Below are 25,214 nucleotides of genomic sequence, written 5' to 3' on the forward strand. Positions count from 1 at the left end.
GGAAATAAGAAGAAACCTAAGCTTCAGTATCCGATTTTTTCCAGAGGTTTACAGCTTTCCTTAATGCAGGCAGATTCCTATATCTGATTTTCCTGCCCCCTGCAGTAGCTTCCTAAAGTAAAGATTTACTTGCAAGGGACTCTTATCTGTGTCTCTGGCATGACTTCTCTACCTGATAACCTCTGTTATAAAGGAGATCTCACTTTCAGTCCTTGCTTTGAACTGGGCAAGAAGGATAGGAGCCCAGTCTGCCTACATCCTGCATGTGCATCTTGCTCTCTGAAAAATTTGGTCAGAATATCCAGTTTGATCTGAAACGCAACCAAAAAGAGAAGGTTGGAAAGAAAAAAACAGTAATCTTCTTAGTTTTTCATTAAAATCAGAATTAGAAACTAGTCTTAAAAAAATAAATAAATAAACAAACCGCACAAACTTCACTGGAATCTGCCCAACCCTAAATACCCACAGAACAGTCTCCATGTAAAGCTCCTTCTACCATCACAGTCTCAACTATCAATCACAGTCATATCTTTGTATCTGAATGTTCCTAGTGTCTTTTTGGGGTTTTTTTTTATAACCAATTGTCAGAGATTGAATACATCTTTATTTTAAAAAGGTATTTACAGAGCTGGAAAAAGCCCCTGCTCCTACTTTTTGCCAAGCGGGAGAAGAATGAATCTGACATTACCCTAAGATTTTATCTATTTAGCCCCACCTGCAGGCTATGTCCGTGAGGTGTGCAATACATATGGTTGATGTGTCTCTTCAGTCAAGCGCTCCCAGGGAGAGAAGTATCCCCTGGAGTCTGTCTGACCCAAATAAGGTGAAGAAATTGCAGTTAAGGACAGCTGTGTGATCCAAGGTGTGAATGGTACAGAGCTCAAGGTGCCAAGTGGTGCTGTAAAGGGCTGGGAAATGCTGCAGCTTTGCCGGCAATGTAGAGAAAGATCTCGCTCCCTTCTTCCACCACCCCCTCATGTCCCTGGCCACTGGTGCTGCTCTGATCCCCTCGGAGCTGGAGAGGGGCTGTGGTACTGCCCAGCTGCCAGGAGGGCCGTGTCCCTTCCAGTCTGCTACAGATGATTGCTTTGGAGCTCCCCGCCAGGCCAATCCTGCACAGAGCCCGGTCTTGCTGGTAACCCCGAGGTTGTGCCTGTGTTTGGGAAATGCCTGTGGCCAGCAAGAGAGAGGCTGTGCTGCAGCAGCAGCCTTCAGAGCCGTCAGTGATGTAGAGACTGAGCAATAGAGTCAGCCAGCTGCTTGCTCGGGAAGTCATGGCTAATACACTTCCAGGTCTTCAGCCTTTCCCACCTGTCATGTAGCCTGCCAAACTGCTCTTTTCCCTTGCCTTCTCTTTCCTCCACGCTTGTCTTAGGAAAACAAGCAAATATACCAACAGCAAAAGGGAGCAGAGGGACCGGGAACTGGGTTCAGCCACTGCTTTCACCACTTACCTGAGGTTTGATCTTTCCATTCTTGCTTCACAGGCTCTGACTCAGCTTTCTGCTCTGTACAAGCAGAGCACTAATACTTGCTGTTAATGAAAATACTTTCAAGATTAGATACTTTTAGAGCATTAACAAAGGACATTCCTGAAATTTGTCAAAAGTTATGACAACTTCGTATAGAAATTCTCCTGTGGAAGAAAAGAGACAAATATTTTGAGAGGCTTACAAGTTAATGTGATGATAAATGCCAGGATCTTATTTTCCAGACTGTTGCTTTACCTTCTCTCTGTTCCCTGGGGGGCTGCGTTACAGCTTTGCTCCCAGCAGTTGCAGGCAGCTGCTGTTTGCAGGGGGGGAACTCCTGTGGCATTATTTATGGCAGCTCTCAGTGAGAGGACAGTGATTTACTGTGTGCCATCTTCTGCAGCTGTGAAAGTGCACCATGGCGACAGGGACATTCAGTGGAATCCTGATTTTCAGTCAGACACAGAGGTAAAGAAAGGTGAACTGGCTGGGTAAAAATAAAAGCCTGCTAATATCCTCCTTTGCCCTCCCACAAATAAACTTTTACTTTCTGGAATTGGGAAATTAGGGTTGGGAATACCCTGGCATGCATGCTGCCATCTCTCTTGCCAGGCAACTTTTTCAAGAGAAATCAGGATAGTCCTGATTCTTCCTCTAAACTTAAGTGACATTTTTTTATATAGCTCCCTTTCTTTTGCCTCTCCTCAAACCCTACATCTGATTGCATCTACTCTGCATCTGACTTCCCTTACTAGGGAGACTCTCTGATGAGTTTGCCACCAAACTTGCCCCATGCTCTGAGCTGCACGACGTGTGGGGTGGCAGACGCAGGAGCCCTCACCCAGGAGCTCTTAGGTCTGCCTCTGCCTGCAAAAAGGAGCTCACTTCTCTGTGCTACCAAAAAGAGCTGTAGAATTTGACTTCATGCCCTTGATCTTGAAAAAGGGATGCACAGGTCAACTGAGCAGGCTCATGGGCTTATCCAAATTGAATCTCAGTGCCAAGTCTCTTGGTTTTGACCTATGCTATAAAAATGTTAAATTTCCTACAAAGCCATTGGCATTCTGCACGGGGAAAATGACAGAATAGCACCAGGGAATGCCTTGCATTTTATTTCTGGGGTTATTTCTTTCAACCACAGTTTATTTGGCACAATGCACGGGAAAATGATGGGATGTGTTTTGTAACATTACACAGGAAATCCTGGCATTGCCTTCTGTCAGTAGTAGTGAACCATGCCAGTCAGTTGTGGCACAGTGTCACGGGACAGTGAGCAAGCCCAGCTTAGTGGCCCCTGTGGGAAGCTGCATGGGAAGCTGCTTCATGAGCTGTGTCTGCTGGAGAGGGAGTAAAGGGAGAAGGAGGGAAAGGTTCATTTACTTGCTCCCAAGATTCCTCCTCTGAGGTTCGCAAGGTAGAAATTGCAGAACTGCAAGTGGGATTGATAATTCTATAAAAGACATGACTGTAGGTACTATAATGGAGGGCAAGCAAGCCCATTATCTGGTCTGGATGACTATGAAAGATTTGTGCTCCAAGGCATCTGCTGTAATTGAAGATTTGGTTGGTCAAGCTGTAGAATACTTTTAGGATACAAGTGTGCTGTCATTGTTATGCCAGTTTATGTTTCCTTTCTCCTGTTCTCCTGAGCTGAATGGAATATAACCTTCAGGTCAGTAATCAGTGTGTGAATAATATGGACCTACATTTCAGGGGAAAAAAGGTATGAGGTGAAATGCAAAACTTCAGATCTTCCTGCTAGTTCCTGTCTGCTCTGCTTCCTCCAGCAAAAATAATGGTAGGTCTTGATTGTTCTGCATTGCTCCAAAGCACTAAAATCCAGAGGGAAAAAAAAAATAACATTATACACATGAACAGGTACAGTCCTTGCTTATTGAAATGCAGAGGAGACCAGGGGACCTGGTTAGGCAAATTTTGTGAGACAAGAATACAGCCAAACTTTTGAAAAACTGCAGCATTACCAGGGAGCTGCCTCTATTAACAGAATAAACACTCAGTCCTCCTGCAGGTTGTTATCCAGATTGAATGGCACTTGGTTCGTATCAAGACACTTCTTCATAACATGGAAATCTCAGGTAGTGTGCTCCCTCAAGCAAACACCATTCTGCTTAAAGCCTGATTCCTATCATGCAAAGTAGCCTGCAGGCCCTGTGGACAGACACTGCAGTGGAAGGTGGGCAATAAACCATCAGTTATTAACTTTCCTAAACAGCAGTAGCTAGCAGGGTTTGTGTGCCAGGCTTTTTCACCTCTCTGCATTGCTGGTAGCCCTGGGGAGCACGGAAAGGGTCTTTGATCGCCAAGAAGTTCTCCTGTTGGCAGAAAACCAGCAGACACAGAGGTGGCAGCCTGGCATGCTGATGCCTTCCTGAAAGTAATCACTCAGTCTTTTGAAGAAGAGCAACTTCCTACCTTATCTCCCCATCCATAAGAACAGTAGGGTTGCAAAAGGCAGCAGCAGCACAGCCCATGGGTTTGTGCTGTGCTCTGATTGAGCCGAGCGCTGTGCTCGGGCAGCTTCTTGCTCACAAAGTTGTACTACTTTATCTTTCATAATCTTCTTTCAGGAGAAGTTAAAACCCTCTTTGGGGGGCTGTTAAAAGATCTGAATGTTCATGGAGATAGAGACATTTATGATCTTATGTCTTTGAGGAAGTCTTGCCTGATGCAGGTTGGAAGGGAAAGTAGGCAGAGCAAGCCCCAAACCAGCCAAGGTGCCCTAAGCAGTATTTCCAGGGTGTCCATCTCAGGCAGATCTGTTTGTAACCTGGGCCAGCCTTGTGTCAAAAGTGTGGTTTGACACACATTTAGCCTTAACAGCAGGAGTAGAATTCCTTAAACCCCAAGGTGCAGAATAAGAAATACGATTTTTTTTAAGTGTAGTCCAATCCACACTTCAGTGCCTCTGGAAAACTTGGTGGGAACTTTTACAATTTCTAGGCAGAATTGTGGCTTTTCCTTAGGCTTCCCTGGATAGTCTGTACACTGCTGTGTGTATTTGAAAAGTATTCATTGGTATGATTTGAAAAAAGCTTTAAAGAAAAACATATTTCGGTGGTGTCTCTAGAAATGGTTCCTCTATGAAAAGCTTTTGCTTGGGAGAACACATCGAAGTAATGAATTAAATTTTGAAGCAATAATATATCCTATACAATAATCTTAAATGTTTTTACTTTCATTGTCCGAGGGATTGTCTGGAGACGGCTGCCCTCAGTATAATGTAGATGTATAAGGCTGGTTATTGCAGTGTTCATGTACAAAAGTAGTGGTTTCAAGCCTCAGTGTGTTTAAAACCCTGTATGGGAATGAATCTGGGAAGCTTTCACTCCTGTAACCAAGTATCAAGAAGATAAAAGCATTTGAGATATTTTTAAATGTCAGATTTCAGACACAAAGCATATTACTGTGATTTGATCTTCAGACTCTGTATTTATCTGTCTAGCCTCTCCTATTCTATCAACAACTCGGTTCACCTTGGAGATAGCTATAAGCTATTGATTTGGGGTCTCTAAAATCCAAATTATTATATCTAGGTCAAGGTACATAAATCATTCATTTAAACACTATCAAAATGGCAATTTTGGAGGTTTTAATTTTTAAGGGCTTAAAAAAAAAATCACTGCACAAGCCGTTTAACACATGAAAGAATCATCAGCCAAATATTTCTGTCATTTTTGCTTAGGTAAATAGCAGATAAATGTCAAATATGCAAGGGCCACCTAGATCTCTTACTTTAAGAAACAGCTGTTCTTGACTGTCAGTTCAAGGGATTTAGTGTAGCTAATGTGTCTTCTGTTTCTCTTCTGTTTCTCCAAGTATAGATGTGGGTGGTTTGTATAAGAATGAGGCTTCACACTGCTGGAAGCATGACTCCAAGCAAACATGATCAATTCCAGGGTCTTACACTGAAGTGAAAGATCTTTTCCTGCACCCAGTAACCCAAATATCACAGTGTGCTTAAGGATGCTGCTGACATTTTCAAAGACCACCCAAGGTGTTGCCTTTCTGACTGCAGATATGCTCTGGCTCTCCATGGGACTCACTATCTTTTCCTTTCCAGCTCTCTTGCATCTCTTCGGCTTGCTTTCATTCTGCCTCTTGTCAACTCATTGGAGTCCAATTTTGATATTAGCAAATAGCATGTTGTCATAGCCAGAATAAGTGCTTGACTTTTAAAGGCAGCATAAACACATACAATATATAAAAACTGAAGTTCACTAGTCACCACAACTCTTAAGATTAATCATGTTAATAATTTGATTTTTATTGTAATTGCTCCTTAGCTGAAGACAAGGCTTGTGTCTTCACAAGTGCTAGGTCAGGTTCAGTGAACTAGTTTATTTATCCTTCTCACAGCACATCAGCAGAGGCTCTAAACAGATTAGTTAAAATTATTCCTTATGATCTAATTAAAAAGTAATTCCTTAAAAGGAAAGACAAATATTTTAGTATTTCATTTTGGTATTTTCTTAATGAAAGCTTTTGGTGTTTGAATTATTGCTTTGTGTCCAAAAGATCTGAGAATGTATTTTGAAATAGTAATTGAGCCTAATAAGTGTTTGCATCTCACTCTTGGGGAAAAAAAATATCAAAATCAAACTAAACTGTTTTTCTCAATTGTTTTCTTTCTCCTGCTAAGCAGGGGAGCAGTTATTTACATAGCTTGTTAACCACAGGGCTTCTCAGACAGGGGTCAGCTGACAAGTGACACTGGAGGAAACGTTCAGTGAGGTGAGATTTGAGGGAGAAGACACCTAAGAAGTATGCATTTAGCCTTAACAGCAGGCTGAGAGGGCAATTTCCAAGCCTTCCATTTTTGGTTAATCAAGGTTAATCCTGTACTGATTCAGAAAAATGCCACTTTTGTCACAGCCTATCCAGAAGGGTTGGGGCTCTCATGTGTGCTCTGTGTTGGGTTCTGCTGTGTGAAAGTTAAGGATGAAACTCCTGCTGGCTTTGTGCATTGGGGTTTCCTGATTTTGTGTGAAATTATCAGCTACTTCAATTCTGAGAGGAGCTCCTGATTTACTTACATGCTGCTTGGGACCTGCAACTCAAGTCCTTGAGCTGTATGTCTGTAAGCATAAAATCTGCTCAAAAAGCCCCAGTATCACTTTTGACTGCCCTCAGCATTGCACAGGCATTGTCATAGGGGACGGTGTGAAGAGAGTGTAAGTTTAGGAAGGAGTACTGTCTCCATTCTGTGGCAGTCCCATGCACCACAGCTGATCTGTGGATCTTGGAGGCAACTTTGGAAGCACGGGCAGTTAGAAAGGCACATTTCCCAGAGTAAACCAAGGACAGGGAGTGCAGAGCTGTCCCAGTGGAAGGGAGCACATCAAAGTCTGCTCGGTTCTTCTGCAGACTTCACGAGCTGTCTCTGCTCTTGCTTTTGGCTTATGGTAATGAAAGCAAGAGGAAAATTATGTCCAGGATGTTCATGTGGCCATGAAGTACTGAATTATTTTATAAAGCCTAGTAACTGTCATTTTTCAAGTAATTTTCTAAAAGAGGGCTGGAATTTGGGTAGTGCACAGGAACCAATGTACCTTGAAAGTACATTTCTTTGTTTTAATAAGGCTGGCGGTGTACCGTGACTCACCATAATGAATTAATTTGGTGTTTACCATAACAGCACTGAGCTTAATGAACTCATGATATTTATGCAACTGTCTGTAGATGTTCTCTTGTCATTTGGGATTTATAAATAAGTACTAATACTTTTATCACCGCTTTCTCCTGAGCAGGAAGGTTCTTCACAGTGAAAGGCCATTAAAACTCGCTTCTATTTTTCTATATAAAAAGTAAGCAGAAGATCTTTAATAACTTGATTTTTATCTTCATGTAGGTTTCTGAATTGTTATTATGTACTCAGCAAAGCTGTTCAGCTTGGACAAAACTATCGTAGAGCAGTCCTTATCGAATTCCACCAGTCATGTAATAAATAGAGTTAATATCTCATTTCTTATTACTGCAGATGCCATTTCATTTAAAGTTAGCCTTCTGCATTTGAAAGGGAGTGTCCATGTAAGTTCAACAGATTTAGGTAAAAAGAATTTCTCTAAATTGAACAAAGTGATACTAATTTGTGGGATCCAAGTGATGAGTGCTGCATCTTTAGAAGGTAATGGTTTGTTGCTGAACAAGACAGAAGGTCAGCTGCTTTCTCTCTTTTAATATTGTTTGATGTGCAAATCCTTAAAGCTGAACAGCAGCTCTGGTTTACTACTGCTTCTTCTGTTATCTCTGGAAGGCGAGATGCTTATCCTTGTTTCTGTGCACTGAATTCCTACTGACAGCAGTGTGATGCTGAGCCCTGCTGAGGGGCAGATCAGAAGGCAACCACCTGCCTGCCCTCGTGGGCCTCCAGTTAGTTGGGCTTAAATCTGCTTGGAGCCCCTGCCATAAAACAGGCTTTGCAGCTGGACCCAAGGGCACTCTTTTGCTGGGTTAAGTGGTGGGAATGGGTGCAGAGGGAGCACTGCTTCGTCTATTCTGGCAGCATTTGGCTGGCACACAAAATTTCCTCTCATGGAGCCCATGACTGGCAGCTCATTAAAAAGCTGGCTTTAAAAAAAATCCACACAGAAAAACAGAAAACAGTCTCTTCAAAACCAAAAATTCTCACAGATATCAAGATCTGTAGTAGCAGGAAGGGCTGCTATAGCAATGATCTCTGCTTCCAGCTGCTTTGCTCATTTTGCAAGCTTTGCCAACATCACCTCCTTCACCCAGGAGCAGGCACTTGCACTGCTCCCCTCTTTCTTTCATCCTAGGACAATGACTTCTGCCCTACACCTTCCCACATGTCCTTTTCTTGGCTGAAATGTGGTACTATAAATCTTTTAAATATGATTTAGGGCATCAAAGTCAAGGCTTTGAGCACCAGTGTGTGTCTCCCACAAGGTCTCAAGGATGAGGGTAAAATATGAAAACTCACCAGGTCTCAATGAGGCAGTGAGGTACCACTGGCAGGAGAGGAGATGAAAAGGACCTCAAGAGTCTCCTGCTTGCCTGTCTCCATTCTTATTGCCCTCTTCCTTCCCCCTGTCTGTCCCACAAGGCAGCAAGCCAGGCTGGGCAGCAGCCATCCCTCTCTGGCACCAGCCCTGAGCCAGCCTTCCAGGTGGCACCAGTGAAAGCTGCTCTGCTGCCGAGAGAGGACCCTGCTTTGCCAAAACCTAAAGCTTGCTCAGGGAGATGCAATAGGAGCTGGCATCACTCCAGTTGGTGCAGCGAATAGGAAGGATTTAGGCAGTTGCTTCATTGAAATAAAAAACCCACAAACTCTCCTTGTGGGTCCCTGTCTACTTCGATAATTGAAGGATGCTTACAAATTAGCTTAGTTTTGTATCTTGCTTGAAGAGGAGAACCAAGTTCTGCAAAGACTTTGTACCAGATTTTTGTTAGAAAAGCTCCAGCAAGAAGATTCTGCCTGAGGAATTTGACTTTTGGCTAGCAGAAGTTACCAGAGGTCTTGTCACTGCCTGGTCCCATCTGCAAGCACCAAGTGCTCCCAAGGCGACCCATGTGAGCCCCCTGGGAGCCAGCACAAGGGCTGGGACCTTGGCTCAGGCTTCCGAGGCAGAGCCCACCAAGGTACACAACTATAGCATTTTTCTTTAATTTATTTACTTTTTCTTCCCTCTTTGACAGCGGGCATTCATTACATGGGTTCTACAAATCTGCTCTCTTGCAGCAGTCTGATCTGCTGACTAGAGCCAAGCACTCATCACATCCTTTTCTTATCAGTGCCAATGGGGAAGTTATCCCTCTGGACAACATGTTCCTGGTGCAGGAAGCTGATATTCAGTCACCTTTGACATCTCAGGACCTGCACTGGCATTTCCAGTATCATTGTAAATGATCTCTCGTATCTCGTGCTCACTATTGATAGCTGAGAATAAAATTAGATCAAAAAAGATGTTGTCACAGAGGTCAGTTTTGGAGCATTTGTGACACCTTGCTATCGTATTAAGTTGGGGGGTTTTATCTGTGGGTATTTTGGAGGAATAATTACATCTCACTGCCAGCAGCAAAGTATGTAGTTATCAAGTGGAATCCAGCCCTATTCCCATTGATTCATTAGGATTTGTTCACATCCCTGTTAGATTTGGAAACCACAGGCAGCTTAGTTTTCTGTTTTTATATCCATGAGACATCACTTGGCACTGTGAATTCAGAGCCAAATCAGTTAAAGTGCACACAGATATTTTCTTTTGTGCAGCTCAATAAATTTACGTCATTGCCTTGAAAAATGTAACTCTAGCAGTTTGCTTGCTAAAGAAAAATATATTAAGACCTGCACTCTATCTATAAGCAAGTTTTAAAGGTCAAGTTTTTTGGACAAATCGGATTATTTCGATATATAGGCTCCTTTTGTAAGCTTTTTAAGACTATGGTATTTCAAAACATCAGGAAGTCATGCACCCTGCTTATTACTTTCCACCACTCTTCCCACTGGCTTATGGCTTGCAGTACGACTCTGTACTAATAAGCAGGTTCAAAAGAGCCAAGGCCATTCAGGAAAAAGTTCAGTTGTAAAATACTGAGACTTAGAAGGAGATGCCCTTGCTGGAATTACAGCATTAGAACATCATTATCATTTGAAGCATTTAGTTAATGTGTTATTGCTTTAGTCATTTATTAAATTTGAAAATCAAATAACAAACTGATTGTAGTGTCTGCCACCCAACAGGTACATCTGATTAGAATATCGGGGAACCCGCCAGGAGCTGCGGCAAATCCACGTATTTTTGTGGAAAGAGTGCCATCGTGTGGGAGGCTCCTGCAGCACGCAGGGATAGCAGTGCCCGTGTGCGGCGCGCCTGCTTGCAAGGAACCTACCCTCCTCCTGTGTTTTTCCTGGAATTTTCATAAAAGTGCAATTTTCTTCTCTGAAAATGAGCCGCAAAGATAGGAAGTTTCATAACTAGGAACAGGTTAGAAGTGTTAAATCTCCTTAGTGTGTTAACTATTATTTTGGTTCCACAAACAGGTGAATTCTGAATCAAGTGTTTCCAAAGCCTAACAGAAGCAGGATGTCCCTCTTTACCTGTGTGACATTAATATAGTTAGATATCAGTGCTCTTATCATTTCTCTCAATATGTATTTTATCCCTTAAATTCTGTTTGCAGCTGCAGTTTTACATGGCTTCATTATAAGCTTTCCACTTCTTGAGCTTTCCCATGTAATGATACCATTACTATCCCCAATTTCTACTTCTTTTTTTTTACGTTTTCCTTTAAATAATTGAACTTATATGTTACATCCATAAAGAAAATTGCCAATAATTACCAAGAATACAATTAGGAATAAATCTCCGTTAAGGAACAAGCCAAAGCTCAGTGTCTTTATGCAAATGCCTTTTGTTAAAAAGATGTCTTGTATAATCAGGAATTATACTGACAAGTGAAGAATCATTTAATTAATGAGAATAGAGCAATCATTTGGATGGTTCATTCTATTCCTGACTGAATAAAAGAGAGAAAATAGCCCTGCTCAGGGATTACAGCCGCTGCTGGAAGAAGTAAACCCCATGGATGTTGTTCTGTACAGTAATTCCTAAATATAAAAGCACATATGTTTGGATTAGGTATTGAAAATTAATTGACTATTACTCCACAAGAACTTATACAAAAGGGCTCTGTTTATGCTGGCTGTCTGCTCCTGCTAACCTGTCAGAATGGAATATTTGGGCCAAAATACTCGCCTTAATCCTAGTACAGGATTCCGGGGCAGCGAGAACCAGGATTATGGTGAGTTTTCCATAAGGACTGCATGCCGTGACCGAGGGTAGTGTATGGACTCTGTTTGCAGTTGCAGAGGAGTAATTTGGTCTCCAATTCAGTCCTTTGTTTAGAGCAGGTCAGTTTGCTCTGGGTCTTTCCCAGTGGGTCTTTGAATTTTACCAAGGGTGGTGATGCCATAAATTCTCTGTTCCAGTGTTTGACCTCTCCCATTCTCCTCTTATCTGGTTGTAATTTCTTATCTTCCAGTTTATCCCAGTTGCATCTCCTTCTGTCACTGAGGGTCTAACCTGATCTTCTCTACACACTCCCAACAGGCAGCTGCAGGCAGCAATGGCAGCAATCCTGCCTATGGTACCCATCCCTCCAAAGCTTCTCTGAACATGGGTGGCTCATAACAGCTATTCTGTCTCATGCATCAAAAGAGAGAATCCTCCCATCCTTGAAATATCCCTGCACCATCAGGAAGCTTCAGGATGAGGTTTTCCTAAGTTGTCTCTGGGTTTGGGAGAAGTCAAAATATAGTCCAGGCAACTCTGACCTTATCTACCCTTCTCCAGGCCTGGACCTTGAGCGATGCACTGTCAGCAGACACTGCACAGAATTTGTCCCACTTCTTACAAACTCAAAGCTACATGAACAAGGTGATTCCAGTGTCTCTAAGGACACGTGTATCACCTGTGATCTGTTCCTGGAGGGCACTGTTCCCTTTGGGACAGCACAGGGATGAACAAGCAGTTCCCCTCTGAACAGGTCATGATCCCAGCCACCAGACATACTGCCTAAGTGGGAAGTGAGAGCTCCCCCCAGATCCGTGCAGGGATTTCAGCCACTGGTGGCTGTGTCAAGCCTCCCATTCCTGGCAAGACCGCAGCACAAGTGTATGGTCAGTAGGATGTGCCACAGCAGATTAAGTGGCCTCATGGACACAACTACCTGTTCAAGCAGCATCAGAGACTGAGCAACCTCTGTACGGAGCAGCTGCCCTGTGATCCCCAGGTGCATTCAAGCTCCCTTTCGAGGCTGATGCAGAGCACTGCACTGAGCTGTTGTGGTAGCCCTGAGACAGGGGGACAGCTTTCCTTCCTCCTCTGGTGCAGTACAGTCTCTCTGGTAGCAACATCCCAGACCTCTGCTGGTTTGTGTGCACTTGGATTTTTTTGCATGCTGTGTCAAATGATTGCAGTAGTAATTGTTTGCCTTCCAACACTGAAATGAAAAACAAATTTATTACATGAAGGAAAACATTTCCCTTGTTTTATTCTTTTTTTGGTTGAAATCATTGAATTTTTTATTTCGGAGGCACCCAGATGTTACTATAGTCATTTCTGGGTGCTTTTTTAAAAAAAAATTCTCCTTAGAATTAAATGGAGTAAATATGAAAATATTCTTCCAAACAAAATTCTCATTTTTCAAACATTTCATCCCACAGGAAGTCTAGTTAAATATGTTGTCCTTGCAAAGCTGCCCAGTCAATATTTGGCTGCAGGTTGGGTATGTAGGTCCAAGGACAAGTGAATTCCACAGCAAGGAACCTTCCTGTGGAATCACTTATCATCAGGTTGCATTCTGACATTAAGCAAGACTAGTTTAGATCATCACTGATTGCAATAAGATGGCTTTGCTCTCTCTCCAAAGCAGCAAAAGTAGGTAACCTGATAAAGATCAGTTTATAGCAACACCACGTGTAACGTGTGGTAGATCTGAAATGTGCATTCCTTCTGATTTTTTTAATTGACATGTCTCTTCGCCAGTGATTAGAATTCAAAATATTGTCAAATATCTAACGGACTATGAAAGTCAGTTGACACAGACTGTAGTAAAAGCCAATTGAGAAAATACAGTGTATGAAGAAATGCATTTTCACTGAGGTAGTTAAAAGAAGGAAAGAAAGTCTTGTGTGTGCTTTCCTGTATCTGAAGTGTGACATAGATATCCATATGCTCAGTCTAACAGGCAAGCCCATAATCAAGCTTTCTTTTCTGGCTAAATCAGTCTGTCCAGGTTCATCTGCTGCCTGGCTTTCTGAGACATGTGGGAAGGTTGCAGGCAGTCAGATTTACATCCTCACACTCTCAGGCCCGTTGTAACCCCTGACTCTGTGCTCTCTCCCCAAGGATTTTGGAGCTGCAGCAGAACGGCGACATGGACATACTGAAGCATAAGTGGTGGCCGAAGAACGGTCAGTGTGATCTTTACTCATCTGTGGATACCAAACAGAAAGGAGGTGCCCTGGACATAAAAAGTTTTGCAGGTGTTTTCTGCATCCTCGCTGCAGGGATTGTCCTATCCTGTTTCATTGCAATGTTGGAAACGTGGTGGAATAAAAGGAAAGGCTCCCGGGTTCCATCAAAAGAGGTATTAGACCCTCCATTTCTCCTGGGGAATTTTCATGCACCCTAAAGATTGCTGCTTTGACTTTATAGCACTAGAGAGGGAAGGGAATCAAATTCAGAGATACTTCTTTAGCTTCCTGATTTTTTAAGGTGGATGATGTTCCTCAAAAACTTTTTAGCTATTCTTTCTAGAAAAGCTTGAATGAAAATAAATGTATATTGATGATGTATAAATATGCAACTATTCTGAGTAAAACACAACTGTTACTTGTAGAATAGTACATTATTAATACATCAATATTTAGTTCATTGTTCCCTTTAGTGACAGCTAATTCTCACTAGGTGTCTTAGCTTCTTCTTGAAAAATACATCCCCTAAGCTCAGTGGCTGAGCCTCTCAAAATGCATTTGCAAAATTTACCCCTTTAATCAGCAGTTAGCTTCTTGAATAAGCTTGTCCCCATTTTCAGAAACATTAAGCCCTTGAGACTTCCATGAACTTTGGTTCTTGTTACTTCATCTGAAGTCCAGGGAAGCAAGACTACGTTAGATTGTTCAGGTTCAGACCAGACTTATTTCTGAAACCTGCTACAGGCTTGTTTCAGAAAATCTTGGACAGAGGCCACAGAGAAATATATTATTTTTCACCTGAGATGAGTTTGGTTCTACACCTGCATGTGTAATGCTTTCCTTCCTGTGGTAATCTACCTGTCCCTCTACCAGCCATCTGAGCCTTATGCAACTTTGCACCAAATTCCTTGTGTTCATAATTAAGTTTTTACGTCTGCAAAATGCTAAAACGAAATTAAGGACAAAACGATTTATTAAAATATCCTTGGAAGCAACACCCAAAGCTGAACCTAATATGAGCTTTAATGTAGCACTATCAAATATAGCTTTTCTGTCTGTGTAGCTTAGGCACATCTGTGTAGCTTGTGGGGTATTGCTGTTAATTTGTGTGCAGTGGTCTTGCCTTCTCTGCAGTTTCTCCATTGTGTTTATTCCTGCTAATCTAATGCTGTCTAATCAGGCAGGATTAATTACACCACCTAATTAGACAACATTGGCACTGATGTTAAAATACATTTAATCTTTTCTTGCCTGTTTTAATTCCCAAGCTTTTTTTTTTTTTTTCTTTTTTTCTTTTTTGTTCAAGATCTGGACCGGACCATTATTAAAAGGAAAAAAAAAAAGGAATCTCTAGTCTTTAAATTGGGTTTCTCAGGAACGGAAACCATAGAGTTTCACCTGGTAAATTATTTTAAAACGCTAAAATTTACTGGATTGTTGTTTACCCAAACTTTCAGAACTTCATACTTTATATTTATCTGGTGCAAAACATGAAAATCAATGACAAAGGAAAAGAAAAAAATGCCAACACAGATATTTTACGCAAGTATAAAATTTTCTATTTCAACTTTCAAATGCTGAGAAATTCAAGTGTGTACTTTCCACAAATGGTATAATTTGGCCTCCTTGATCTTTATTATATGGTCATTAGCTTAGCATTTAAATGCTCATCTCAACGTTAAATTGAAAAGCTTGGCTCAAAACTGAGTTTAACGTGGACGTATGTGCTGAATGTCGCCATTATCCTGGATATGGGGGTCATTCGGCAAAGAAATACATCTTAACTAACTTTCTTAAAATTCATTTTAGCTTCCATGAAATCCATTGGCTCTTCCAGGCCACTAGTCCAGAATCGGGGGTCAGATTGGGCCAGTTTGTGGTCAGCAAGCCAACCCTTTTTCCTGGTGGCTGCCATCTTGTGCTCCAGAATGCAAGCATTTATACTGAAACAAATTGTCTAATGGTTGCGAAGATAACATTTCGGTCGCGTGCCAGAAGTAACCCATTCACTGATGTCTGCCTGAGTCTGCAGACAGCCTTAAACAGTAGCTCTGAGAGAAGTATGAACCGCCCCAGTAATCTCAATGGGATGTTGACTCTGAAGCCTGATGATAATTTAAATGTGAAAACTGCTGAATATTTCACTACTGATCACACAAGAGAGAAGAGGAAAGATCATATTATGGAGATATGCACAATCTTACTGTGAGTGGGTCTCATTTTGGTGTATCGATTGGGTGGAGATTGGGTTGTGGGCTAAGCATGGGAGATTATCACCGCTTATATATTTTCACTGGTCTGACCCTAGCCCCAAATGCATCTCTGTAAAAGAAAGAGGACTATTTTATATATTTTGAGTAACTCTTAGAGGCTCAGAAACTATGTAATTCCAATCTTTTCCCGACTGGCATTTTAAATTACAAAGTGTTTGTATGTTTGTTTTTTTCAACATTAAAAACAAACAAACAAAAACAAAACCAGGAAAAAAAATACACGAAAAAGGAAAAATATTTAGGACTGTCCCTGAGAGACATAGTCATGACTTGCACACACTAATGGAGCCTCTGTATATTTCTTTAGCTTCTGATGTGGCCCGAGTTCTCCTGCATCCATATGCAGCTCCAAATTTTTTAGGAGAGAGCGTTTGGTGAATGCGTTTGGATTTGATGTCACCTGTGTGGTTGTTATGTGCATCCATGTCTATGTCCACTTGTGAATAAATGATAGACAGAAAGCTAAGTCCGAGAAATGAGCACTGCATTTTTTCCTTCCCATGATGAGCTCAAACCAAAGCCCTTGTGGTCAGTGATCATCCAGTCCCTGGGAGATCCCTGATGCCCTGTTCCCTTCCCCTTTTCCCCTGGTTTGCCTGCCTGTCCCTGCCCTCAGAGGGTGCAGTCCTGGAGGGGAGCTGACCTCTCAGTCTCCTTCCAGTCGGGCTCTGTGTTCGGCATGGTGCCAGCGCAAATGTTCAGTGATCCATTTTGCTAAGTAGGTGAACTCCTGCAGTTTGTTCTAGATGTGGACTTTTTAGGAATGAGTGCTTGACTTCATTCCTAGAGAAAGGAGGGATCTCAAGCCCATTTGGTATACTAGGAGTTTTGCCATTGATTCAGGGAGCTCTGGATCAAGCCAGTCAATGAATTTCAGTAATCAAGGCTGGAAGTCATCAGTGCACATCTATCGGCTGCCTAATTATCCTCTGTGAGGTCCTAGAGTGTGAGATATTTCTAGTGGCCTGGAAGAGCTAGTAAATTTCACAGAGATTAAGGTAAATTTTAAGGTTAGTTGAAATTGATTTTTGTTCTGAATGAGCTGCACTACTTAGACTGAGGGAATACCCCTGTACGTGTGTACTTAATGCTGCTTTGAATTAAGCTTTGCAGTTCAGCAGAAATATGTATTTTCAATACAGGTGATTTATTGGGTCACCTAGGATTTCTCCTCTTTTTTAACTTCTGTGCATTTAAATTCTCAATTATAACAAACAAACCTGTTTAATTGAGTTCTCTGGGAAGAGAGATTTAAGAAGGAAAAGGGACAGAGGTAAGAGGAGCTATGCTATATTATAATAAATACATCAGGCTGCCTTCTCTTCTCACCCACAAAAGTATAATTCCATCAGAATAGATGGAATTGCTTCTTTGTAGGTAAGGAGATAATTAATCCCTCCGTCGGCATTGTAATTTAAAATTGCCTGGTGTACTCCTTTTTGTGCGATGTCAATGAGTCACCAGTGCTTGGGGTTTTTTCTCTGTATGTTCAGCTTTTCTATGCTACAATTTACATTATAAAGGCAAAAAAGGAACCTGAGATGTTTCTAGCCCTTCCTTAAACCCTGAGAGGATGACAAAGATGGCAACCTGATCCCTCAGAGCCTCCCATGTTGACATCCAAATTTAGTTCTCTTTGCGGAGTTGAAGAACTGGCATCATTCCAGGCATTTGAGATCATCCAGTTTGCTTTTATTCAGCTGTTGCTAGTCTAACCCACCTAGCTCCGAGCTTGGCTTTTCCTGAAAATCTACCAGTGGTGCTTTGAGTTTTGTTGTTTGGATCCAGGGTTTGAAGGTAGCTGTGGTGTAAGGGTCTGCCTCGGTTTGGCTTCTCCCACCTGGCTTCAGGCGGTGGGGGAGTTCACTGGTGACATTCAGGACACCATCAGCCAAGAGCCAGCTCTAGTTAATTGTGCCTTGTGCTCCCCGAGCAGTGCTGATCACCCTGTGAAACTTCAGCCCAGCACAAATGGCGATGGTGAGTGGTGCCTCTTGTTTTTCTCATTCCCCAGGATGACAAGGAGATCGACCTGGAGCACCTCCACAGGCGCGTGAACAGCCTCTGCACAGACGACGACAGTCCCCATAAACAGTTCTCCACCTCATCGATTGACTTGACCCCGCTGGACATTGACACTTTACCCACACGTCAGGCACTGGAGCAAATCAGTGACTTCAGGAACACTCACATCACCACAACCACCTTCATACCAGAGCAGATCCAGACTCTGAGCCGCACGCTGTCTGCTAAAGCCGCCTCGGGATTCTCCTTCGGCAGTGTGCCCGAGCACCGAACTGGCCCTTTCAGGCACAGGGCACCCAACGGGGGCTTTTTCAGAAGCCCCATCAAAACAATGTCATCCATCCCTTACCAACCAACTCCTACCCTGGGCCTGAATATCGGTAGTGATCCAGACCGAGGCACCTCCATCTGAGCATCAGAACAAGTTTCTTCACTGTTTCTTATTTAGGACTCCCTTTGCAAGGAGCAGCTGTAATATTGTGGGACTAACATGGATGTAACCTTTCTTCTTTACCTTATTTTTTGGTTTTGAGGGTTGTGGTTTAGGTTTGGGGGTTTTTTCTTTTTTTTTTTTTTTTTGTTTGGGGGTTATTTTCTGTTCAGGGGTTGTTTTTGGGGTTTTTTCTTTATTTTATTTAAGAATCAGAATTATTAGTAGCAACTCTTCCTCCTCCTCTTCTCTGCTTTCTCAGTCCAGTCTCTTCTGCCTCCCCTTATTCTCTGTACTACTTGAATCACTTATTCTTCAGTTTATCACCACGTTAGGTTTTGGTTACTTCAAGCTTTTCATATACTTTAAATATAGGAAACAAGCAGTGATTCATGCATAGGAAAACCCTGAGGATTACTTTACAGAAGGGCATTCGCTCCTCCTCCCCCACCGCCTTTTTTTACTATAATTGCAATAACTTAAGTATTTTTCATGTACTCTGCTGCATCCAGTCAGCGCTCCACTGCTGTGTGTCCTTTTAACTGTGGACCAAAGGCAAACCCTGCAGTTTAAGAAATGGAAAATTAAAAAAAAAAAAGGCAAAAAGACAAAAAACATTAAAAAAAAAAAAAAAGCAAAACAAATGAAGTACAAAGATCATTCAGGCCCCATAATATAAGAATGCAATTTTGTAGGATTACAAAAAGCCATTACTATGCCAGTAAAGACTACAGTTAAATCTACTTTTGCACTGCAACAGTGCATATGACCTTTATGTGATTGTACAGTGTTAAAAGTTTTTCTTATGTACAGTAAACTGTATCATATGGCAGAAGCCTCTGTTGTGTTAAATAAATTAGTATCTCATACATATATATATATACATATATACGCACAGGTATGTGTATATATATATACATGTATATATAGCTATAAAATGACAGCCGTTGCTATTGCAATTCATTTAATAAAGCTTTAGTAAAAATGTGTTGTATACAGGAGAGATGTACAGTGCAGGGTGTCTTTTCATTTAGAAAAGACAGGTTGCTTTAATGTTATTCTAACTTGCATCGTTTGCCAACAGAGCGTATTTTATACTTTTCTATTAGAGCATCCAGGGCAATTAAACATTTGTACCTAGATGTAACTCCTTTGGTTAGGTTTTGCATTGGCTTTTGAGCATTCTATAAGGCTAATCTTGATAATTTTCCTTTTAATTAATTAGACAAATGGAACTGTCTCTTAGGTATACCATGTTCATGAACAGCTAATATAGCTCTAGAGCAGTTAAACATGGATCAAAGATCAATAAATCCTTTTCCAAGTCAGTACAGTTGATCAATAAAATAATGGTGTTAACAGAGAAAATAAAAAAGCCCTCAAGACACACAGATGTGGCCTTAATTATAATCACGTATTGGTCTAAGGGGAAAAAGTATGAACAGGCACTCAGTTTAATCCTTTCTATGTTAAATTAGATTTAGAGGAGCTATGTATTTTTTACATTAGTGCCAACTGTATAGAGCAAGATAAAGAACAGCAGTGAGAGCAAAACCAGTGCCCACTTTGGCACCAGCTTTTTCAAGTAACACCGTTACCTGTTAGAAACATAGGAAGAGCTTTCAATTTGTAATCCTTAAACTAAAAATGCGGTTAAGTAGAAAGCAAGCAGTTTATCCTGTGAGTTTTTTGGTTTGGTTTTCTTTTTAATGCAGCCATACACTTACTTTAATCTAACTCATTCTTTGGCTAAGATTAATAGGAATCAGCATATGTGATTTGCTTTAGGATAAAATAAAAGGTATATTCTTCAGATCTATTCTATTTTGATGCTAATTCTGTTCTGGGGGAGCATCTTGTACTGTCACTGTTTTTTGTACTAAATCTTCAAATATTGTCTACTGTGTAAGGCAGAACGAATTCTTATCGTGCAAAAGGCCATTTTGTTTCCAGGGTAGCAAGTGTCTAAAAGCATGCACAACTTGCTTCCCCCTTGTAACATTCATGAACTCATCCACACTTCTGAGTAAAAGAAAAAAAAAAGAAAAAAGAAAAAAAAAAAAAAAAAAGAAAATTTCTTTCCAACAAGCTTCATAGGGACATACCAGATGTTGCAGTGATTTTAGCTATTAAAAAACCTGTTAACCATGTACAATATTTAAAATAGGCCTATTTTGATGTGTTGCCTATTATACAGATACACAAAACACTTTTTGGAGGCCTCAGTTACAAGTGGCAGAGCTTTCTGTGTATAATTTGTCTAAATAATTTGTCTAATAAAATTGTTTTCTAAACTTGCGTTTCCTCCTGTTCAATTGCTGAGTGCAGGGGGATTTTCAGCCTATGACAAGGTAATGTACTCATGGTTTTGCTGCACTGCTACTGGAGGGTTTTAGCCCATGGAGATGGCATGAGCTCCTCAAGCTGCTCTGACTCAGCTCAGTGAACAGCATCTTTGGAAAAGACCAGTGTTTACCATGTTTATCAGTGACTTAGAAATCTAAGGCTTAGATTTCAGAGAGCATTTACGAGCAGCATTTTGGAGGATGAGTTTAGAGTTCCTTAGCACTGACATGTATGGGACATGATTTTTAGAAATACTGCATCCCACTTTCATCTGTTTTAATATAATGTAGGAATATTCTTGGAGCACGGCCTTTATTTTTATAGAATCACACTTTGACATCTTTATTTGCACGGAGGTTAATTTTCCCTGATACTGGACATACACTGCCTAAAACAAAACTTTTCGTGTGAGAGGAGGTAGCCCATATTTCATACATGATGGCTTTCTCAATTTTTAAGTTTCAATAACATTTTAAACTTAATAACCTTGTTATTAATTAATAACCTAGCAAGCTGTGCAGAAGGTACTGCAATAACATCAGCCATGACAATTTAACTTGCAGCATCCAAAATTTGTCTGCTGGCTTTTTACATTTAGTGTATTTTATTCACTTAATATTTCTGACCTCTTACAATTTTCTGTTAAGCTTAGCAGGCATTCAGGGGATCATTCACCTAAACAGAGGCACTGTGTCCCTGTCCCACTCACAGACACGCCTCTCTAGAGCCAGGTAGTTTTACAGGTATGACATATGTATTCTCTATAATGGGCTACATCATGGTGAACCCTATGTGACACTTCCCTTTCTTTACAACAAATTCCAGGGAAGTAATAGTGTTAAGGACTGTCAAGTGTTTCTGCTGCAGTAGCTCCACTGGAGATACAAGCCAGCTGTTTATAAAGATGAGTTGTTTGCATGGTATCTGCAGTTATAGGACCTTTTTGAGATACCAGCTACAAACAAAAAGGGAACAGTGGAAGAAAACATGTTTATCTGATTTCAAAGAATCTCCTAGTAAGATGTTTCTATTGACCAACAGTGAAATACCTGGAGATAAATAGTTTTGCTGAGCCAGCCAAGTGAATGATTGCAGCCCTGAGTGACACAGCTGCAGCATGACCAGTGCCAAAGTCCCTTTTGTTTCCCTCTTGTCTTCACCAAAAAAAAAGGGCTAGGACCATTTCCCTAAACAAATCAGATTTTTCAGAGTCTCTTTTTCTCTTTCTTTCCTACTTACATAGGATGCTATGAAGTGATGAGAACATAAAGCTGCCTTTCTGCCAACACTCACTGGGTCAGTGCAGCTTGCTAGAGGTTAATGCCCCCCAAAAGTTTAATTTCTCAACTCTGCACAAAGTGATGACACAAAAAGTAAATGAGCTTCCTTTGTGCATGCTTGTGGCTGTAGCTAATGAAAAAAGTCTCCAAAACAGCAAAGGCATCACACCAACACAGCCCTGCTTTAACCATTTTTCTCTCGGTACTAATTAATGCTTCCTCTTCACTCTGCAGAGCTGTTTTGAAATAAATGTCAAAACCAAGTATCTCCCCCTTTATCTGAGCCACAGACAAAATTTTTGATAAACACTGGGACATGAACATGTATCCACGTGTCACATCAACAGCAGTGGGCAACTGTGAAGACATCATCACAATCTATCAGCTTGTCATGTCTCACCCAAGGCATTATTCATGAGGTCAGAAATAGAGGCCTCCAAAAGAAAGTCAGAGCAGGGGAAGTGATTCATAGCTCAACAAAATCCTAAACATAAAAATTGTACCAATGCCCCAAAATTGCAGGAACCAAGAACATAATTTAGAAAGAAAATACTTTGCAGGAGGTGTAGTTATAAAAATAAATTTACTACCTGTTGAGACATACAAAATCTGTGGTCCCCCCCAGTCCCATTCGTCACAGTGGTGTGATATTTTGTGTGTACTACAGAATCTATTTCTGCAAGATATGTCAGAAGAAAAAAAAAATCATTACAGGTGGAAAACTGAACTGTCAAGTCATTGACTACTGTACTCCAGGTCACATAGGAAACTTGAGGCAGAAGGAAGAATTCAGCATCTCAGAACCAGTTCACTGCTGTAAGGGGAAAAAACAAATCTTTCTGGGATCAGTAACTGCCATGCCAGTGGAAAAAGCCACCTGAAGCCCAGCAAGCACACAACACCCCTCCACCATGACATCACAGCTCGGTGCTTCTGTAGCTAATTATTCCTACCAGCACTAATAAGGCCAATATTTCTTTCAGTGCAAGATAATTTTTCCCCTTTCTTAAAAAAAAGTAAATGCTTGTGTCCCATTCTTTGTTCTAAGGGGGTGATGCACCAACACAAGATGGGATAAGAGACCACTTCACTGTCCCAAAACAAAAGTTAACAAGAACTTTATTTGCAAATCCAGATATCATCAGTTATAAGACTGACCCTGCAAATGAAAATAAAGAATTAAAAGGTGAACCCATTAATTAATAAAAGGTTTGGGGGGTACATGAGACAATCATCCAGCTCCTGAAGTAACCAGCACCAGCTGCAGGTGCTTTCCTAGGTTGCTCTCCTGGCCCCTGCAGCAGCTGGTGTGGCAGTAAAGTAAATGAGAGCTGTTTGGGGTTTGTGTGGCCAGATTTTGGCAGTGGAGGGGCTGCAAGGATGGCTTCTGTGAGAAGCTGCCAGAAGTTTCCTCCATGTCTGAGAGACCCCAGCCAGCTCCCCAAGACAACTAGATGATGTTAGTGCCTCAGGGAAAACAGAATTAATAATGGGGGAACGTTACTGCCCAGGAGGAATTGCCACTGGGAGAGAGGGTGAGAATACATGAGAGAAACAGCCCTGCAGAGCCCCAGCCAGTGCAGAAGGAGGGGGAGGAGGTGCTCCAGGCACCGGAGTACAGATTCCCCTGCAGCCCGTGGAGGTCCAAGGCGGAGCAGAGATGCACCTGCAGTCCGTGGAGGACAGCACAGCAGAGCAGGTGCATGTCCAAAGGAATGCTGTGGGAAGCACATGCTGGAGCAGACTCCTGGCAGGTTCTGCCAGGAGAGAGGAGCCGTGGAGAGAAGAGCCCATGCTGGAGCAGGTTTGCTGGCAGGATTTGTGACACTGTGGGGCACGCACACAGGAGCAGTCTGTTCCTGGGGGACTGCACACCGTGGAAGGGACACATGCGGGACCAGTTCATGAAGAACTGTCCCTTGTGGGAGGGACCCTACACTGAAGTATGGGAAGAGTGCAAGGAGCCCTCTGCTGAGGATGAAGGAGTAGCAGAAAAAATGTGTGATGAGCTGCCCCCAGCCCCTACTCCTGGTCCCTCTGGGGTACTGAGGGGCAGGAAGGTAGAGAAAATCAGGAGTAAAGTTAAGCCCAGGAATAAAGGAGGGGAGGAGGGAAAGCATTTTAAGATCTGGGCTTATTTCTCATTACCCTAGTTTAATCTAATTGGTAATAAATCATATTTATCTTCCCCTGAGTCAAGTCTGTTTTGCCAACAATGGTAATGGGTGAGTGATTTTCCCTGTCCTTATCCCAACCTCTGAGCCTTTCATTATGTTTGCTCTCCCCTGTCCAGCTGTGGAAGCGGAGTGATGGAGCAGCTTCAGTGGGCACCTGGCACCCAGCCAGGGTCAGCCCACCACAGAGCTCAGGTACAGCCTCTGCCAAGGTGTAGCAGGCAGGTTTGCTTTCACAGTCCCACAGGTGCCTCGTGTTACAGCCCCCCAGGTGAGGGCTCAGTGCTGGGCTCTCTGCCACTGCTCTCCCTGCTTCAGCTGTTCGTGTGCCACCTCCACATCCGTTGGGACCCCAGCACCAGGGCCCTGGTAGGCTATGGAGAAAGGGAGGAGAAAGGAAACAGGGATTTATTTCACAGCAAAGATCTCACAAGACACACACACACATATAATTTGAGGGTTCACACTTGGTTGCCCAGTAGGTCAGCTGAGCTTTGCCTGACTTTTCCCTCCTTGTGGGGCTGCAGCTTTGCTACACAGGGTGCAGTATCCCAGTTCCCCACAACCGGGATGGAAACATCATACCCTCCTTCTATGTATAGGAAAATGCTCCACATGAATCTAATTTTTGTTGCCACTCGAAGAAAGACTCACAGGTGTCACTCCCCTTGATTGCAGAGAGACCCTCTTTTCCCACTCAGCACAGTCAGAAGCAGCCAGAAGATCCTTGTGCAAGCATTTTTCCTGGGAGTGTGAAGGTGGTAAATATTATACAACTGCTAAAAATTGAAAAGCACAGTTGGAAAAATTAAGAAAAAACCACTTTTTTGTGGGTTGTTTGTGCTACATTTGCTGCACTCTGCCAGTCTAGATCATGTCCCTGTTAAATGCCAGAAGAAAAAAGAAGGAGGAGCAGGCAGCTCTGTGAGTGTATTGTAGCCCTGCCACTGCTGGTAAGTTTGCCTTTCTCCCCCACTGGCCAGGGACATGCTTCTTCACACACACAGTGGGGAGGTCTTGTTTGGTTTTGAATATTCCCTGGATATGAATATTCACTGGGGACCACATTAAGAGTAATCACAGCTGACCCATGTTGTTACTAATTAATTCTTTTGCTTACACACGGGGGAACAGGAGAAAGAAAGCAAATACTGTGAACAAAGCTAATAATGTGGTTACTTGCTACTCCTTCTATCTGACACATTTTTAAGGAATAGTCTCTGCGGCATGACGGCTAACACAGCAAGAAATTGATGCA

At 42.1% G+C, this 25,214-nt stretch overlaps 1 protein-coding gene across 2 annotated transcripts in view; it reads left to right on the forward strand.

Moving 5' to 3' along the window:
* Positions 1-18,138, forward strand: part of GRID2 (glutamate ionotropic receptor delta type subunit 2) — a gene marked incomplete at both ends in the record, with an annotated part of 694,960 nt that extends 676,822 nt beyond the window's left edge. For both annotated transcript variants that reach the window (XM_082281726.1, XM_082281727.1), the window contains 2 exons: positions 13,361-13,601; positions 17,716-18,138. In XM_082281726.1, coding sequence (XP_082137852.1) covers positions 13,361-13,601; positions 17,716-18,138 — 664 coding nt within the window. The remainder of the gene's footprint in view (positions 1-13,360; positions 13,602-17,715) is intronic.
* Between the last annotated feature and the right edge of the window lie 7,076 nt (positions 18,139-25,214).

Source organism: Coloeus monedula, assembly GCF_965178545.1.
Source record: "Coloeus monedula genome assembly, chromosome: 5".
NCBI classification, from domain to species: domain Eukaryota; kingdom Metazoa; phylum Chordata; class Aves; order Passeriformes; family Corvidae; genus Coloeus; species Coloeus monedula.